The sequence below is a fragment of the Vipera berus genome, assembly GCF_964194415.1.
Source record: "Vipera berus genome assembly, chromosome: Z".
Taxonomy (NCBI): domain Eukaryota; kingdom Metazoa; phylum Chordata; class Lepidosauria; order Squamata; family Viperidae; genus Vipera; species Vipera berus.
Genome location: NC_138205.1, coordinates 8,190,989 through 8,209,683, shown reverse-complemented (window position 1 = coordinate 8,209,683; position 18,695 = coordinate 8,190,989). Strand labels below are relative to the sequence as shown.

At 48.4% G+C, this 18,695-nt stretch overlaps 2 protein-coding genes across 2 annotated transcripts in view; one reads left to right on the top strand and one right to left on the bottom strand.

Moving 5' to 3' along the window:
- Nucleotides 1-1,008, top strand: part of LOC308678592 (X-linked retinitis pigmentosa GTPase regulator-interacting protein 1-like) — a gene marked incomplete at its 5' end in the record, with an annotated part of 44,502 nt that extends 43,494 nt beyond the window's left edge. The window contains one exon of the mRNA XM_081345818.1: nt 381-1,008. Within this exon, the coding sequence (XP_081201944.1) occupies nt 381-580 (200 nt within the window). The 3' untranslated portion in view covers nt 581-1,008. The remainder of the gene's footprint in view (nt 1-380) is intronic.
- LOC308678233 (FACT complex subunit SPT16) overlaps nt 713-18,695 on the bottom strand; it is a 33,387-nt gene continuing 15,404 nt past the window's right edge. Inside the window, exons 12-26 of the mRNA XM_081345288.1 lie at nt 18,123-18,218; nt 17,587-17,702; nt 16,573-16,726; nt 15,860-15,987; nt 15,244-15,379; nt 14,935-15,061; nt 13,231-13,349; nt 11,700-11,825; nt 11,491-11,603; nt 10,070-10,145; nt 8,309-8,478; nt 6,503-6,632; nt 5,304-5,433; nt 4,516-4,593; nt 713-2,027 (exon numbers count right to left, since the gene is read on the bottom strand). Coding sequence (XP_081201414.1) covers nt 1,876-2,027; nt 4,516-4,593; nt 5,304-5,433; nt 6,503-6,632; nt 8,309-8,478; nt 10,070-10,145; nt 11,491-11,603; nt 11,700-11,825; nt 13,231-13,349; nt 14,935-15,061; nt 15,244-15,379; nt 15,860-15,987; nt 16,573-16,726; nt 17,587-17,702; nt 18,123-18,218 — 1,851 coding nt within the window. The 3' untranslated portion in view covers nt 713-1,875. The remainder of the gene's footprint in view (nt 2,028-4,515; nt 4,594-5,303; nt 5,434-6,502; nt 6,633-8,308; nt 8,479-10,069; nt 10,146-11,490; nt 11,604-11,699; nt 11,826-13,230; nt 13,350-14,934; nt 15,062-15,243; nt 15,380-15,859; nt 15,988-16,572; nt 16,727-17,586; nt 17,703-18,122; nt 18,219-18,695) is intronic.

Genomic DNA, 18,695 nt, shown 5'->3' with positions numbered 1-18,695 from the left:
CCGGCGGGTTATTCCCAGGGGAAGAGCGTTCTCTGTGGGCGCGCCGGCCTTATGGAACCAACTTCCCATGGAACTTAGGACTGCCCCCGACCTTCGCTCATTTCGCCGGGACCTGAAAACTTGGCTCTTCGAGCTGTCTGGCCCAGACTGAGGGGTTTCTTTTAATTTTAATTGGGTTTTAGTTTTAAATTTTGGGGACTTGAATTAATTAATTGTTTTAACTGATTTTAATTTTTTGGTATGTTATGCTTTTAATTTTCCCTGTAAACCGCCCTGAGTCCTACGGGAATAGGGCGGTATATAAATTTAATAAAATAAAATAAATAAATAAATAAATACTGCCTGGAGGATCAGCAAATGTCCACGTTCAGTCTAAAAAGATTCCAAGTCATTTTTCTCCTCCTCCTCCCCACAACTTCATGAATCGACTGCCAGACTGGGAAATGACATGATCCTTGTACATTTCGTTTCTTATCGCCCAGTTTTCAGTTCTTTAGACCACGCCATCAAGATTGGGAAGCTGAAAGTCTCCGTCGAAGCAGCTGCCGTCTTGCGCGCTATCTACCGGGCAGGTGAATAAATGGCTGTGCGGCCAGGACAGAGAAACCGAAGAGCGGTGAACGGGCTTCCGTTATGGAAAGGATCGTTGCTACTTTCTTTGGAACGGCGAGCCAAGAAGCCGGCAAAATAGACTTTCCTATTATTATTATTATTTAAAAAAAACATTTTTATTGTTCAGTTTCTCCAAAGTCAAAAATATCAAGAGTGCTAACGGCTACCGGAAAAAAAAAGTTGAGAAAGCCCATGCCCCCAACTCCCCCTCCCTCCCCCCCCAGCTTGGATCAGGTGGAAACAACCCCGCCCCCCCCAAAAAAGGGGAAAAAAGGGAGGGTTAGGGCAGGAAATGCACTTAATCCGTTCCCCTCCTAGCTCATTCACTGGAAACCAACGTGGCAATCCTGGAAACAGATAAAATACAAACAAGAGCTTGACAATTAGAAAAGGCGGGGTGGGAGGGGAAAGAGATCCCGTAAAAGGGGGAACAAAAATAAAAAAAATAATAAAGAACAGAAAGAAGCAAGGATCTTTTCTTTCGCTCGTGTCCTAACTCCCCAGTCCTGGTTGCTTGCGTATGTATAGAAGCTTTGTTTTAATTCCTTTCCGTCGCAGTTCCGAGGTGTTTTTCCCGCCGTTGCTTGCGCTGGAAAAATTGCGGCCGCAATTCCGCTCTTCCCCGTCGGTTCCAAAACGCCGACGGAACGAGCAGTTGGCACGAACTTTCCATTTCTTGACATGGGTGTAATACTTTAAAAAAAAAAAAGTCAACCGGCTCCTCATTCCAAGGCAGAAGGGCGTTTGGAATCGATATACCCACCCCCCTCTCCAAGGAGGATAGTGGAAAAGGGAGGGTGGGGTTGGGGGGTGGCCGGGAGCTGCAGAGGAGCATGGTAGTAAAGTCACGCTTAAGATTCCTGAGTCCCGCCCAAGACGGCCTCCGTGCACCCCCCCCCTTCCCGGCACAGTTTTTCGTCCACCGTGAACACGGCCTGGAATTCTCTCGCAGCGGATTGGTCCATGCGAACGGTTCAGAAAAAGACGCGGGGGGGGGGGGGGAGAGAAAAACTGAAAGATGCTCCAGAGAAACAAACAAAGGGGTGGGAGGAGGAGGAGGAGGAGGAGGGGGGAGAAGGAAACGAAGGTGGTGGGGATGTGGGAAAGGTGGGAAAAAGCTTATGGGGAGATGCTGGTTGCCTCCCCGGGGCCCTAAAGACTGGCTGAGAGAGGGAGGCCTCTGCAGCCCCAACTTCCCCGCCCCCCCCTCGCCTCCCTGCCCCAGCTGACTGATGGGAAAGGTTTGTCATGCCCCCCTCCCCTCTACTTCCTCTTCTTCTTAGGCGGGGCGGAACTTCGGCCAGGACTGCGACTGTGGGAGCTGCGTTTGTGTCCCGAACTCTGGACGGGGGGAACTTTCCTCTTGCGGCTCATGGTGCGTTCCTCCTCCTCCTCATACCGACTCTCTCGATCAGCTGCGGGAGGAGAGGGAGAAGTCAGAACTTCCACAGAGGGAGGGGTGGGGGACATGACAGCGGTCTTCCAATACCTCAGGGGATGCCCCAAAGAAGAGGGAGTCAAGCTATTCTCCAAAGCGCCTGAAGAAGGCAGGACAAGAAGCAACGGGTGGAAACTCATCAAGGAGAGAAGCAACCTGGGATTCTGGAGAAACTTCCTAATAGTGAGGACCATGAACCAGTGGAAAGATTTGCCTCCAGAAGTGGTGAATGCTCCAACGCTGGACGTTTTTAAGAGGAGACTGGACAGCCATTTGTCTGAAATGGTATAAGGTCTCCTGCCAGAGAAGTGGGCTGGACTAGAAGAGCTAGAAAGTCCCTTCCAATTATTCTATTCTATTTATTCTATTCTATTCTATTCTATTCTATTCTATTCTATTCTATTCTATTCTATTCTTTCTATTCTATTCTATTTATTCTATTCTATTCTTTCTATTCTATTTATTCTATTCTATTCTATTCTATTTATTCTATTCTATTCTATTCTATTCTATTCTATTCTATACTATTCTATTTATTCTATTCTATTCTATTCTATTCTATTCTATTCTATTCTATTCTATTCTATTCTATTCTATTCTATTCTAAAAATCTAAAAACTTATCTATTCGAACAAGCCGGCCTGGTCTGATGGGTTTGGGGTTTTAACATTGTTTTTAACTAACTTACTACATTGGGCACAAACATTTAACTTTAAATCTTGTATCCTGTATTCTTATTTTTATTGCCCTGTACACCGCCCTGAGTCCTTCGGGAGAAGGGCGGTATATAAATCAAATAAATAAATAAATAAATAAATATTCTATTCTATTTATTCTATTCTATTTTATTTATTCTATTCTATTTATTCTATTCTATTCATTCTATTCTGTTCTATTTATTCTATTCTATTCTATTCTATTTATTCTAGTCTAGTCTATTCTATTTATTCTAGTCTAGTCTATTCTATTTATTCTATTTATTTTATTCTAGTCTATTCTATTTATTCTATTCTATTCTATTCTATTTATTCTAGTCTAGTCTATTCTATTTATTCTAGTCTAGTCTATTCTATTTATTCTATTTATTCTATTCTAGTCTATTCTATTTATTCTATTCTATTCTATTCTATTCTATTTACTCTATTCTATTTATTCTATTCTATTGTATTCTATTTATTCTATTCTATTCTATTATTTATTCTATTCTTATTCTTATTCTGTTCTAATTCTATTCTAATTCTAATTCTAATTCTATTCTAATTCTGTTCCATTCCTATTGCATTCCATTCCATTCCTATTTCTATTCATCGTGAATCACGGCTATGAATGAAGACCCGTGGCTCTGATTTGATTTACATGGCTGCCCACACAAAACGACTCAGAAGCAGTGCACAATTACAGGCTAAAATTAAACTATCTTCAATATAGCAAGCTTCATGGTACAAATTCCGTCAGCCAATACAACAATCAAAAGAAACCCGAGTTTTGTTTCCTGCCAATGCCTGGCGGAAAAGCCTTTTGCAAGGCCCATGGGATCGGGGCCCTTCGGATGCAGCCACAGAGGAAGATGGTCTTTTGCATCCCTCCAAGGGGCACCGCTTAAGACAGACCAGGGCATTCTTTGGCTCCAGGGCCACATCCGGCCCTTTGGCTGCCCATGTCTGGCCCGCGGGGATGGCAGTAATCGTCTAATTCAGGGGTGTCAAACTCAATTTCATTGAGGGCCATATCAGCATTGTGGTTGCCCTCGGGGGGGGGGGCTGGGTGGATATGGCCAGGGTGGGCGTGGCCTACTGGGTGGGCGTGGCTAGAGTGCGTATGGCCTACTGGGTGGGCGTGGCCAGCTCTACATCGTTCGCATCAAGGGTGCCTATGGGGGCCCGGGCAGGAATGGGACAGATCTGAGGGTCTCTGGGCCAGGGCCAAGGCAGTGGGGGCCGTTCCCTCACTGTTTCCAGGATAGCTTCGCGGTCCACATGAAACCACTTCACGGGCCGGATCTGGCCCCCGGGCCTTGTGTTTGACACGTCTGGTCTAATTGGTTCGTCCCTCCACAACAGTCCCAGTTTTACATGTGGGCCCTTGGGAAAATTGCCCACCCCTGGCTTAAGAGAACGGACCTACAGCATGCCAACGCTCAGATCTTATTGGATTGACTGGAGAGGTTTGGGAAAAGAAGGTCCCAGAAGCACTTGGTCCTGTGCCAGGATGGCGATACCTGTGCCCTGAATTACCCAGATCTACTTGTGCTACTGATTTCTGGATTGGCTGAATCCACATGCCCAAGTTTAATTTTCTCTTCCCTCTGTCGAGAAAACAGAAAATCTTTTTGAGATGAGCAGCCAGATAAAATTGAATGGATGGATGGATGGATGGAAGAAAAAATAGGCCCAAAGCAGCTTCACAAGTCCAAGCTGATCCCAAGAGTTTTCCAACAGAGAACTGGAAGACGGAAGGATGTTTACCTTTCCGTGCTTCTTCCTCCAGTTCGTCCCAATCTTTCCCGCTCTCCTCCTCGCTGCCCAGGGACTCTTTGGAGTAGTCTGTCAAAGAGAAGTAAGAGTCAGGATTGTCTGCTGTACAGAGAAGCTAATATAAAACACAGAGAAGAGCAACAAAGACGATTAGGGGACTGGAGGCTAAAACATACAAGGAACGGTTGGTGGAATTGGGTACGTCTACTTTAACGAAGAGAAGGACGAGGGGTGGGGACATGATAGCAGTGTTCCAATATCTCAGGGGCTGCCCCAAAGAGGGAAGGAGTCAAGCTATTGTCCAAAGCACCTGAAAGCAGGACGAGAAGCAACGGATGGAAACTAGTCAAGGAGAGAAGCAACCTAGAACTAAGGAGAAACTTCCAGACAGTTAGAACAATTAATTAACCAGTGGAACAACCTGCCTCCAGAAGCTGTGAGTGCTCCAACACTGGAAGTTTTTAAGAAGAGACTGGACAGCCATTTGTCTGAAATGGTATAGGGTTTCCTGCCTGAGCAGGGGGTTGGACTAGATGACCTCCAAGGTCCCTTCCAACTTATTATTATTATTTATTATTATGGCGTGAGAGGGAGAGAGAGAGAGGGAGGGATGGAGAGGAAGAGAGATGGGGGAAGGGAAGAGAGGGATACAGACAGAAGGAGAGGTGGAGAGGGAGGAAGAGGGGGAAAGAGGGAAGGGAAGAGAGGGAGGGGAGGGGGCTTACACGACAAGGAATCCTCCAGAGAAGTCAACAGTGACCCTAACCTTCTTTCCTCACCTGATTCTTCTGCCTCTGAAGAATAGTCTTCATCGCTGTCCTCTTCCTCATCTTCATACTCTTCCTCGGAAGGGTTGAATGTCTCGTCCTCGATTTCGGACTCAGATTCCCCAGCTTCAGCATCACTTCCCTGAAGGAAAGGGAACAGGAATGGCATCTCTGAAGGAAAGCCAAGCAATTGAGGTTGAACTCCTTTATTACTTTTTATGGCTTAGTACTAGGCAGTGATTGCTCCCCTGTCCGGGTTCAAAAAACCAACACGATATAACAAGAATCTGAACAATTCCAACCTGCTAGTGAAGAACAACTTATTATTATTATTTTTTTAGAGATTTAGGACCCTTATGAAAGAGATATGCCTGAGGCTAGGGAAGGCATGCTACAATTCTAGATCTGTTAGACCAGGGGTAGGCAACCTTGGCTCTTTTATGACTCGTGGACTTCAACTCCCAGAATTCCTGAGCCAGCATGGCTCAGCATGGAAACCTCTCCATTTCTCCTCAGCATGGCTGGCTCAGGAATTCTGGGAGTTGAAGTCCACGAGTCATCAAAGAGCCAAGGTGGCCTACCCCTGGGCTAGGCCTAGGCTGCTTTATGACTCGTGGACTTCAACTCCCAGAATTCCTGAGCCAGCATGGCTCAGCTTGGAAACCTCTCCCTTTCACCTCAGTGTGGCTGGCTCAGGAATTCTGGGAGTTGAAGTCCACAAAGCTGCCATGTTCGTAGATCCCTGATATACAATATATGTATAGACCAGGGGGTAGGCAACCTTGGCTCTTTTATGACTTGTGGACTTCAACTCCCAGAATTCTTGAGCCACCATGGCTCAGCATGGAAACCTCTCCCTTTCCCCTCAGCATGGCTGGCTCAGGAATTCTGGGAGTTGAAGTCCACGAGTCATAAAAGAGACAAGGTTGCCTACCCGTGTGTTAGACGAATGCCCTGCAGTGCTATCTTCAGAGTGTATAAAAAACATGCATTACATTATATAACACCAAACCACACACATCACAGCATCCAACACAACCCAGCCCACAATTTTCTCCATCCTCTAATAATCCTTTCAATCCCTGGTGCTGACACCGCCCCCCCTCTTAAGCTCCAAACCAAGGGAGTGTGCTGGGGTGTGTTTGTGTGCGTGCGCGTGTGCGTTTGGGTTCCACACCTCCCTTCTGCCCAGGTTGATTCATCCAGCCTACCTCTCCCTCTGGCTCAAGGAACGACCAGCCACCTTGCTCAAAAAATCCTTCTGGGTCATCCACAATTGTTTTCATGATTTTGGTCCAGTTGAGGGATTGTACCCCTTCGGTGTATTTAATGTCGCAAGAGCTGATGCAAAGGAAGAAAAGAGAATGAGCATATAGACTTCATCACAGGGTGAACGGCCGCACCCACTTCTCAAAATCAGCTCTCTTCACAAAGCCCGACGCCAATGTATTCCATTTCTGTGGTAAATATAAACTAATAAGGGCGGAGGTAAACTAACCCACCTTCCCCCCCCCCGGATTTTTCACTGGCACTGGAGAAACACAATCAGCAGCATGACAGTAGAAACATTGCCTTTGAGTCAATGAGCTTTTTTAAAAAAATTGTGTAAAATGTCCCTTTTGTCACAAATTCTAATGAACCACCTATCAGTGTCGTAGAATCATTTATTTGATTCATAGGCCGCCCGTCTTTGTCTAGAGACGACTCTGGACAGCTTACAAACATTAAAACCAGTAAACATTAAAATGATGTAACAATAACGTTATGGCTGCCCAGACTGCTGAGATGGGCAGCCGATAAATTTAATAAATAAAAAGACAGAGGGAGACGGGGGCAGGTCAGGGAGGGAGGAAGACGGAGTGGGAGAGGAAGGAAGGAAGGAAGGAAGGAAGGAAGGAAGGAAGGAAGGAAGGAAGGAAGGAAGGAAGGAAGGAAGGAAAGGGAGGGAGGGAAAGAGAGAGAGGCAGGGGAGGGGAAGAAGGAAGGAAGATAGGAAGGAAGGAAAGCAAAGAGAGAAATAAAAAAAAGAAAGAAAGAAAGAAAGAAAGAAAGAAAGAAAGAAAGAAAGAAAGAAAGAAAGAAAGAAAGAAAGACGGAAGGAAGGAAGGAAGGAAGGAAGGAAGGAAGGAAGGAAGGAAGGAAGGAAGGAAGGAAGGAAGGAAGGAAGGAAAGGGAGGGAGGGAAAGAGAGAGAGGCAGGGGAGGGGAAGAAGGAAGGAAGGAAGATAGGAAGGAAGGAAAGCAAAGAGAGAAATAGAAAAGAGAAAGAAAGAAAGAAAGAAAGAAAGAAAGAAAGAAAGAAAGAAAGAAAGAAAGAAAGAAAGAAAGAAAGAAAGAAAGAAAGAAAGAAAGAAAGAATTTACAATTGAAAGATGGTGGGAAGGGAGCATAAAAGTACACAGGACGAGATGGGGGGGGTCTTCATTTAATCGGACAGCCACTTCAGAGTGGTTAAACCCCCATTGGCGCCCCCAGCCAGCTAGCAGAACTAGGTTTTCAGCCTTTATGGAAGGTCAGGAGGGTGCGTGCAGATTTCATCTTGGGGAGGGGGGGAGTTTATGATGTTCCAAAGGGCAGGAACTATGGCAGAAAAGGCTCCTCCCGGAATCTGTCAGTCAAAATTCCTGGACTGACGGGGTCTGCAGTACGCCCTTCCTGACAGCCAGTTCCATCGAGGTGAGATGGTTCCTCAGACAGTCTAGATCAGGGGTAGGCAACCTTGGGGCTCTTTCATGACTGGTGGACTTCAACTCCCAGAATTCCTGAGCCAGCATGGCAACCTCTCCATTTCTCCTCAGCGTGGCTGGCTCAGGAATTCCGGGAGTTGAAGTCCACCAGTCATGAAAGAGCCTCAAGGTTGCCCACCCCTGGTCTAGACCTATGCCAGGAAGGGCGTTAAAGGGGGCAACTTTTGCAAGGCTGGAAGGGACCTTGGAGGTCTCTTAAAACCTCAACAATTACCCACGAGGGGAAGTTGCACCCACGCAAGGGATATAAGCCTTCTGGGTCCATACTCACTTGAGCCACTCCTTGATGGGGTCGAGCGAGGCCACAGGGATGGCGTTAATCATGGTGACCTTCTTGCTGTAATCCTTGTAAACGATGACCATGTCGAAGTTCTTCAGGTGGAACTGCACACGCTCAAAGTGAATCAGCTCCACCTCGTCCAGCGTCACCACAAATGGAGGCTGCAGGGACGGAGGAAGGGAAACTGGATCGGTCTTCCGGATCTTTGAGCGCACGGAAGCAATGCCTAGACCAGGGGGTCTCCAAACTTGGAAAAACTCTGTGGACTTCAACTCCCAGAATTCCCCGGCGGGACAAGGCTGGCCGAGGAATCCTGGGAGTTGAAGTCCCGCAGGTGCTTAAATTGCCAGGTTTGGAGACCTCTGCCCTCGACTGCAATAGTCACCGACTTTTCTTCTCAAAGCTCGACCATGCTGCCACTGAGAAGCACCGAGGCGCTCCCGGGTTGAAAGAATCAGCAGGGATATCATTCTTGCCTGGGGGCACCCAGTTTGGGGCTCTTTTCATGTTCCCGGCACGAGCTGGAGCAAAGGACGGGAGCTCAACTCTGCCCCATGACAGCAATTGGGTCTTGAGCATGGGCTTGCTAACCTCCAGCCCAGCGTCCTAACCAACGCTAGCCACCATACTCCCACCATGCTACCGCCACCTTAGCATATTGAAGACAAAAGCCAGTAAATATCACTTAATGGGAATGCAGATTAAGAGAAGGTAAAACAGTATGCGAACCACATGAGGATTTGAGAAGGCCTACATCAGGGGGTGGTCTTCAAACTTGGCCCTTTTACGACTTGTGGACTTCGAACGGTCACTAACCAAAAGTCGGGGACTAGCTTTTTTTTAATGACTCAAATGAGCAGCACCTACTGCAGGGGTCTTCAAGGTTGGAAGGTGCCTGGCTGAGGAATTCTGGGAGTTGAAGTCCACAAGTCATGAAAGGGCCAAGTTTGAAGACCTCTGCTTGTGGACTTCAACTCCCAGAATTCCTCAGCCAGCGTGCTTGGCTGAGGAATTGTGGGAGTTGAAGTCCACAAGTCATGAAAGGGCCAAGTTTGAAGACCTCTGCTTGTGGACTTCAACTCCCAGAATTCCTCAGCCAGCGTGCTTGGCTGAGGAATTCTGGGAGTTGAAGTCCACAAGTCATGAAAGGGCCAAGTTTGAAGACCTCTGCTTGTGGACTTCAACTCCCAGAATTCCTCAGCCAGCGTGCTTGGCTGAGGAATTCTGGGAGTTGAAGTCCACAAGTCACGAAAGGGCCAAGTTTGAAGACCTCTGCTTGTGGACTTCAACTCCCAGAATTCCTCAGCCAGGTACGCTGGCTGAGGAATTCTGAGAGTTGAAGTCCACAAGTCATGAAAGGGCCAAGTTTGAATACCTCTGCTTGTGGACTTCAACTCCCAGAATTCTTCAGCCAGCGTGCTTGGCTGAGGAATTCTGGTATTCGAAGTCCACAAGTCATGAAAGGGCCAAGTTTGAAGACCTCTGCTTGTGGACTTCAACTCCCAGAATTCCTCAGCCAGGCACGCTGGCTGAGGAATTCTGGGAGTTGAAGTCCACAAGTCATGAAAGGGCCAAGTTTGAAGACCCCCGGCCTACATAGGAGGAGCCCTGTCCTCTTTGTGGGTGGTAGGGCAACTCAACGCGTTTGTCGGAATTGCAGCTTTCCAAGATCGGAGGGTCAGATCCGAACAAAACCGAGGCCATCCCTTTCCCAATTTTATATCCTGCCTCTCCTAGCCAATGCACACTCACCCATTCAGTACAATTCACCAGGGCGCTGCTGGTTGGTTGGAGCAGGCAGGTGCTTCGGTAGGGGGCGCCGTTGAACCTTTTGCATGAGACGAGGAAGGCAAAGAGCAGACAGTGATAATCCCATTATAGGAAAGATTCACATAATCTCAAAGAGAAATCAGAGACCAGCCCTGCCCTGTTAGTCGGTGCCAGCAGGACTTTTTTTACAAAGGCAGAAAGATGTGTCAAGAGTGCACAAAGAATGTACTTAACCCCTTGTTGCAACTCCTTCAAACGGCTGTACACTCCTAGGGAAAGATGTGGCTGCCTTAAGAGGTCTTGGCTAGTTGCAATGTTTGTGTTGAAAGGCAGCTTCTTTCTAGGGAAATTCTTCCTGGCACTAGCCTCAAGGCTTCTTTCCTAGCCCAATAACAACTTACTGGACCCTTGGAAAGAATGGAGTGGAATGGAACAAATAAAATACAATACAGAGGTAGCCCTTGATTTATGACCGTAATGGAGTCACACCATTACAGGTTGTATAGCAGGTCATCCACTGGACTGACCCGATTTCACCACCTTTTTTTTTGTGGCGGTCATCAAGTGAACATGGTGGTCAATAAAGCCAATGCCACGGTTGTAAAGGAAACCAACCCTCTGTTCGCTAGGGGACATTTTTGTCAAATGCCGGTTTTCAGCAAAAAAAATATATATCTTCAAATGAGGTCAGATGACTGAGGGATGCTACAAAGGGCCACAAATATGGGCTGGTTACTGAATGCCTGATATGGATTTACATGATCACGGGTGTGTGCCTGGTCAGAACTTCAGAACTGGGTCGTAAGTCCCTCTATGGGGGTCTTTTGTAACTTCGTTGAATGGTGGTAGGTATAAGCAACTTATTTCTGGTTTGTCATATGGATGAGTTCTACTACCTATTATCCATCTATCCATCTATCTATCAACCTATCATTCATTCATTCATTCATCCATCCACCCACCCCAATTATCCATCCATCCATCCACCCACTTATCCATCTATCCACCCACCCACCCCTTATCCATCCATCCATCCACCCACCCACCCACTTATCCATCCATCCATCCATCCCTGTCTGTCTATCATCTATCTCAGGAGTATTCAAACTTGGCCCTTTTATGATTTGTGGACTTCAACTCCCAGAATTCCTCAGCCAGCATGCTTGGCTGAGGGATTCTGGGAGTTGAAGTCCACAAGTCACAAAAGGGCCAGGTTTGAAGAAGACCCCTGGTCTATCTGTCTATCCATCTGTACCTACCTACTTAATCTACCTAATCTATCTATCTAATTTGTCGCCCATCATCAGGGGTGCCTTGAAACTTGCACGCTCTTTCTCTGTCTCCAGCGAACGGCCTCTTGCGGCGCTCAAACAAAAGCCACCAGGCCACTGAGCAGTCCTCACCCCAGCTCTCGGAAAGGAACCTCGAATTCCAATTCCTCCTTGGTTAGAGCTTCTACCTTCTCAATGAAATTCTTGAAGGCTGTTTTCAGCTTGTGTCTCATCTCCCGTTCCATCTGGGGCAAAGAGGATCAGTCAGTCACATGGCCCCAACTGGTCTCCCGGCACCCAGCCCTCCCTGTCCCACAGGGCTTCAAGCAGCCCATCCTCACCTGCTCGGCGTAGAGATCGTCCCGATCGTGCATGTGCTGGTGCTTGCCCAAATCGGTGGTGATTTCGCCCACCTCCGTGTAAAATTGCACGTCCGTGTGGCGTTTCTTCCCAAACATGATAGCGTTCTGCAGGGCAAATAGGGCAGGGTTCACCCGTTGTACCACTTTTAGGATATGGCAACATCCGAGTACCACCAGTCGCCGAGCAAGGTGTCAAAAACTTGATGACCCTCCCGCCCCCCCAAAAAGGAAAAAAAGTGATGAAGTACAGGTAGTCCTCGACTTACAACAGTTCGCTTAGTGACTGTTTGAAGTTACAATGGCACTGAAAAAAGGCCCCCCCAAGCCACAGCCGAGCAAGACACCTGCCTGCCCACCCGGCGGCGCTCTTCCTCCTGTCCGAGGTTTTCATTGTTGTGAGCATTTCTGTTGAGGATTGGCAGCGGGGGTGGGGGGTGTTTGGTTTTTATACACCCCCCCTCTGCTGGGTGGTTGCAGCAGGTTTTGGTCACTTCACATGACCCTGGGACACTGTGACCGTCATAAATATGAATCAGTTGCCAAGCATCTGAATGTAAATCACAAGACCCTGGAGATGCTGCAACATTCCAGCTGATTGGCGCTTCTTCTGGGCTCAGAAGTGCCAGGATCAGCGGTGAGCTCCAGCTGGAGCCTGGCATTGATCCTGGAGCTTCCGCTGACTCCTGACAGCCGCGAAGAAGCGCTGATCCTGGGGCTTCCGCTGAGCCGACAGCTCTGCAGCTCCAGCCGTCTCTCACTCAGGCTTGTGCGGTGCTGCCACCGGTTCAACTCATTCCCCTCCCCTGCTACCACTTTTCTAGGATGGTCGTGTACCACCTGCCAAGTGCCAATGTACCACAAGTGGTACCTGTACCACTAGTTGAAAAGCCCTGAGATAGGGAACTGGTAAAGCTTCAGCTCTGGGCAGAATTATAGTCCGGAAAGTCTGTGCTTAGGTAAAGAGTGGGAGCTATTGGTCATAGGGAGGGGGGAGTGGAGAAGGATAAGAGCTCCTTGGTACTCTCTGAGCTTGGCTGTTTTCTTGGGAGATGTTTCATTAGCAAACTAGGTGACACAACCAGTGCTAGGGATGCATTAGCACGGATGATGCTATCTAGTTTGGGTCGTGAAACGTCTGCCAGAAAACAATCAACCTCAGAGAGCACCAAGGATCCCTCATTTCAACCCTGAGCTACAAATGTTCTCCTTTAGTGGGAAGCAATGGGAGCGCCAAACAGGGCCGAAACATCTTTCACCCCACCCACCATAAACCAAGGGCCAAGCTTCTCCTCAAGGTAAGGCTGCGTTAAGCAGGAGATGCGTGCAACCTTTTCAGAATTTGCACCACCTCACAAACCACAAAGCGTGGGGCTTGCAGTTCAAGGGCAGCAGGTTGTGTTAATGGGAGGAAAAACCGAGGTCCTCGTCTGGTCCTTGCTACCCACTTCCACCAGGGAGAGGGCCTTCTCAACCCTCCGGCTTCTCCTAGCTGCCCAAGGCCCACAGATACCTTCAGATGGAAGTGAAGCACGATGATCATCTCCCCGTCGCAGGGCTGGAACACGGCATGCTTGATGTTGTTGTACAGGATGTCCACTTTGTCCCCCCGCACCGAAGTGAAACGGAAACCTGTGGAGGAAGAGCCGCAGTGAGGGGCGAAGGCCATCTAATGCTGGTGTCGCCAGGTTGGAAAGGCCAGTAGCACCTCCCCGGGCACGGAAATCCATTTTCATTCATTTTATTGAGAGCGTGGCGTTGTTACATCAGCCAGGTGACTACAATGTGAACGCATAGCAGTAGCTTGGCTGCCAACTGACCAGCTCTGTTATGGGACCCAAAGGTGCTTTTTCACGAGGCATCTGGACTTTCTTGTTTTTCTTTGAAGACACTGCACTTCTCATCCAAGAAGATTCTTCAGCTCTGACTGGATGGTGGAGAACGGAAGGATTTATATTCCGTGCAGACAGCTGGTCATTTGCCTTCTTTTAAGCGAGTCACAGAGGCCCCATGTCAACGCTGCTAACATCGAGCGTTCTTGCTTGAGAAGAGATGAAGAAGCAGCTATTTCATATGTTAAACTTGTGCATTGCTTTAAGAGATAGGGCTAAGGTTGGGAGGAGGGCGGAGGAGGATTGTACCTCAAGGGTATATGAAATTAAAGAAGAACTTGGCGGGTTGTCTAACGGAAGGGAAACCGATTCTTTAAATTAATTGGAGAATATGATTAATGACAAAATTAGAAAGGTGGGGAATTGTGTTTAATATATTGTGCCAGGGGGCGGAGATTTCAGATTCTTTTTAAGGTAAACCATCCCTCAAGAGTCACTTGAAAAGTCCATACGTCGGAAGCTTGACAGGCCACTTGTAGGTTTATCTGTGTCTTCAGGGTCACTTGAGTGGTGCAAATGGGTGTGGAGCCTTCTTGGAACTGTTGAAAAGACTCTGTTGTAGACTGGAAGTAGATGATGTCATATCCCTCCTGTCCCCAGCTGTCTGCAAGGAGTATAAATCCTTCCATTCCCTACCGTCCAGTCAGAGCTGAAGAAACCTCTTGGATGAGCAGGAAAACGTCTTCAAAGGAAAAACGAGAACATCCAGATGCCTCCTGAAGAAGCACCTTTGGAACAACTGTGACCTGGATGACTGAGAATCTCCAGACATCTGTTATGCCTGGGACACACTTGTGCGCTTCCGAAGATGTGGCACAGGAGGGCGAGATGGCTTCGCACCCAGAGAGAGACAAGCGGCTCTTCCTGCAGTGTCATCCAAGGCCCTCTCCCTCCACCGGAGCTGCCTTGCAAACGGGCGCTGCAAGCAGGAAGCTGGCAGGAATCTGACTGCCAGCACGGGACACCAGCTCATCTCCCCAACGGAACTGGTTATCTGTTTTATCTACTTGCACAGAACATAAGTTTCAAACTGCTAGGTGGGCAGAAGCTGAGGTGAGTGACGGGAGCTCACCCTGCCACGTAGCGCTAGGGCTCAAACCTCAGGAGGAGAGACCACCTCCAGCACCATGAAGCCAGGGCCAACGCGCCTCTCGGGCACGGAAATATGGAAGACACAATCTTAGGCTGGCTGGGCAAGATTCCAGGGATGGGGTTGCTCAAGAGATGGTGGTGAAGCCCAGAGGCAATGTTCTTTCTGCTTTCGAGCTACCTCTTAGGTGGCGGTTTATCCCAGAGGCAAAGCTCTGTGCGCGCCTCGCAATTACCGTTGACGTGGGCTTCCAGAGATCCCTGCATCCGCTTCTGGGCGATGTTGGGACGGATGTAGAGGTCCTTCAGTTTGGGATTGCTGCGGTTCAGGTTGATCACCAGAGAGTCTTGTTTGACAATTCCCTGCGGAAAAGGAAAAGGTTCAGCTGCTGCTGCTGCTCACAAAAGTCTCTGCCGTCTGCTAAAGGTGCCGCTCCTGGTGGTTGTCCTCGGCAAACGCATCTCTTCAGTTTTTTTCCAGCCGTCTTTGGGAGTTGCTTGCCTGGGAAACCCCTGCCCCGGGGCGGGGGGGGGGGGAGGCTCACCTCCTTTTCTTTCTCCTCGGCTTCACGGGTTTTGTAACGCTTCTGCACTTCCTTGATGATGCGGAAGGCATTCTGGAGGTTGAGCGCTGGGACTGTCTGTTCCCCAGGCGTTTTGATGTTGGATGCCCGGTATGTTCTGAAGGAAGAGAAGGGTTCGGGTTAGCATTAGCAGGGACCCAGTGATGACGCTGAAGTTCAATTGATTGGGCTGCTAGGAGCCTCTTTTGAAGTCTGGAGCACAAAGGAGTATGAGGGAAACTGCCCGGGGTCTAGACCAGGGGGTAAGCAACCTTGGCTCTTTTATGACTCATGGATTTCAACTCCCAAAATTCCTGAGTCAGCTATGCTGACTCAGGAATTCTGGGAGTTGAAGTCCATGAGTCACAAAAGAGCTAAGGTTGCCTACCCCTGGTCTAGACCTTTAAGAATTCCCATTCATTAAATCCACCAAATCCCAGAAGGCCTCTGTTTTTTTTTATCAAAGCCTAGGCTCCAACTCAAGACAATCCGAAGTCAACGAAAGCCCCGAAGCCCAGGTATAAACAAAGGCAATCTGCCATCGCTCTTAAGGACAACACATTCCTAACTGCAATGCCCAGGAAGGCAATTTACTCACATTTCTTTTACAAAAGTGGCTTCTGGGTTAGGAAAGATGTTGCCTTCGTTGCGACCCAAGGCACTGCCCGGGCAGTAGAAGTTGATCCTCAGGTAAGTGTAGTCACCTTCTACTGACATGCTGATGTTCTGTATGAGAAAACCAGAATAAAATAAAAAATTAACATGGTTGGAACAGATCTTAAGAGGTCTTCTAATCCAGCCCCCCTGTTCCAGAAGAAAACCCTATAACATTCTGGACAAATGGCTGTCCAATCTCTTCTTTAAAAAAAAAACTTCCAGAGATGGAGCACCTAGGGCAGACATGTCAAACACAAGGCCCGGGGGCCAGATCCGGCCCGTGAAGTGGTTTCATATGGCCCGTGAAGCCATCCTGGAAACAGTGAGGGAACGGCCACCACTGCCTTGGCCCTGGCCCAGAGACCCTCCTTCTGCCAGAGACCCTCAGATCTGTCCCACTCCTGCCCAGGGTCTCATAGGCACCCTTGATGTGAATGATGTAGAGCTGGTCACACCCACCCAGTAGGCCATACACACTCTAGCCACGCCCACCCAGTAGGCCACGCCCACCTGGGCTATACCCACCCGGCCCCCTGAGGGCAACCGCAATGCTGATGCGGCCCTCAATGAAATTGAGTTTGACACCCCTATGGAATTGCACCTTCCTAAGTCTTGAGTAAGCTACCCTTTCCCACGGAACAGAAGTCCTCATACCTTGATGGTAGCAATGTGGAATGGAGTAGCGATGCCAAAAACAGGCATGATGACAGTTTCATACTTCTTGTCAATGTAAATCTTCATCTCCCGAATATAAGGCTCTTTAGGTAGCAAAGACGGATTCTTATAGGACACGTTTGACTTGCGGGCCCTGTGAAGAAGCAGAAAGGGAGAAGAAATCTGGTAGGGTAAAAGGCTTTTGGCTTCCAGTTTTGCGCAGTAGCGCAGCGGTCGAAGGATCACGGGGCTCCGCACCCTATGGCCTGTTTCTGTCTGTTAAAGGTAAAGGTTCCCCTGCACATGCGTGCTAGTCGTTTCCGACTCTAGGGGCCGGTGCTCATCTCCGTTTCAAAGCCGAAGAGCTAGCGCTTGTCCAAGGATGTCTCTGTGGTCATGTGGCCGGCATGACTAGATGCCAAAGGCGCACGGAACGCTGTTACCTTCCCACCATAGTGGTTCCTATTTTTCTACTTGCATTTTTACGTGCTTTCGAACTGCTAGGTTGGCAGAAGCTGGGACGAGTAACAGGCGCTCACTCTGTTACATGGCACTCGGGATTCGACCCGCCAAACTGCCGACCTTCTGATCGACAAGCTCAGCGTCCTAACCCACTGAGCCACCGCGTCCCTTTCTGTCTGTTAGGGGATCCTAAATAGGCCTTGCAGAGAGGCAACCAAGCTGAAATATGTGGGTCCTTGCTTCTCGTGCTTGATGGTTGTTTTGCAGACATTTCATCACCAAACTAGGTAATGTGATCACTGCTGATGATGTCATCTAGTCAGGTAACAAAACGTCTGCAAGGAAACCACCAATTTCAGGAAGTATCAAGGACCCCAAAGCTCAATCCTGAGCTACAAATATTCCCTTCTATCTGCAAGTTCAAATGTTTTTGGAAAGAGGGATGCTTTCTTGTCCCATATGACCAGTAGAAGATCTTTGGCTGCATGTGACATGGCCCCCAGGTAGAAACAGGAGAAACCCATTATTGCACCCGTCGCATGCAATTCTTACTTCTGGATCTGTTGTTCTCCTTTTTGTTCCGTTAAGCGTCTCCGGGCTTCTTCGTTTAGCTGCATGGCCAGTTCTTTCTGATGTGCCCGGCGTTTCTCTTCAGCTGTTAGCTCATTCTGGAAAGATAAGTGATTGATGCTCAAAAAGCATCGGAAGATCCCTCTCTCCATCCTTCCTTTAAATTTGACTACCTCCGCCTTCTGTGATCTGGCCTGCTACTGGCCGTGCAGACAAATCTGGGAATTGTAGTCCCAACAGTTTTGGGATGGTGGTGGGGAAGGGCTTGAGGAAGTATGGTCCAAGCAGTGAGCTAAGCTAGGGGGTCCCCAACTCCTGGTCCGTGGCGTGCCAGAAACCAGTCCACGTAAACAAGAGAAACCACGCCCCCTCCGGTCTGCAGAAAAACCGGTCCCTGGTGCCCAAAAGATTGGGGGCCTCTGAGCTAAGCAATAACTCAAGACCTGCCAAGTCCTTTTTCAGTGTTACATGATACAACTCCCTCCCCCTCTGCCCCCAACCCATCTACATTTCTTTACCCGTGTTCTTTCTGGCAGTAGGGCTGCCCGTGAACCACGTCCAAGGAGGATTCCTTCCGTATCATCTTCTTCTTCCTCTTCCTCCTCATCCTCTTTCTGGGACGAAAAGGGAGCAAAACGATATAAACGTTTGTTAAGATCTCATTTGAAAAGGGGCAGGGTTTTTTGCATCCAGACTTAATTGTGCAATACAGGTGGTCCTTGACTCCTGACTGTAAGGAAGCCTGCCCATCACGGTTATGATGGTCATGATACAGAACCTCCGTGTGACCGGCCTGATTTCATCACCATTTTTTTGGAGGTCATTAAGTGAATGCCAAAGCGAGGCAATGGTTGGTTTACTATGGTCTGGCTTTAGACAAAAACATCGTAAAATGTGGACACGTGACCCTGGGATGCTGTGAACAGCTGTAAATGCAGGCTGGCTGCCGAGTGCCCAAAATACAGTCATAAGATCACGTGGGAGGGCGGGGGGGGGGGGGGTTCGTCATAACTTTGAATAGTTCCGAAGGGACCGTTCCTAAGTCGAGGATTACTGTATTAGAAATTTCTCATAAAACGCAGAAGCTCTTC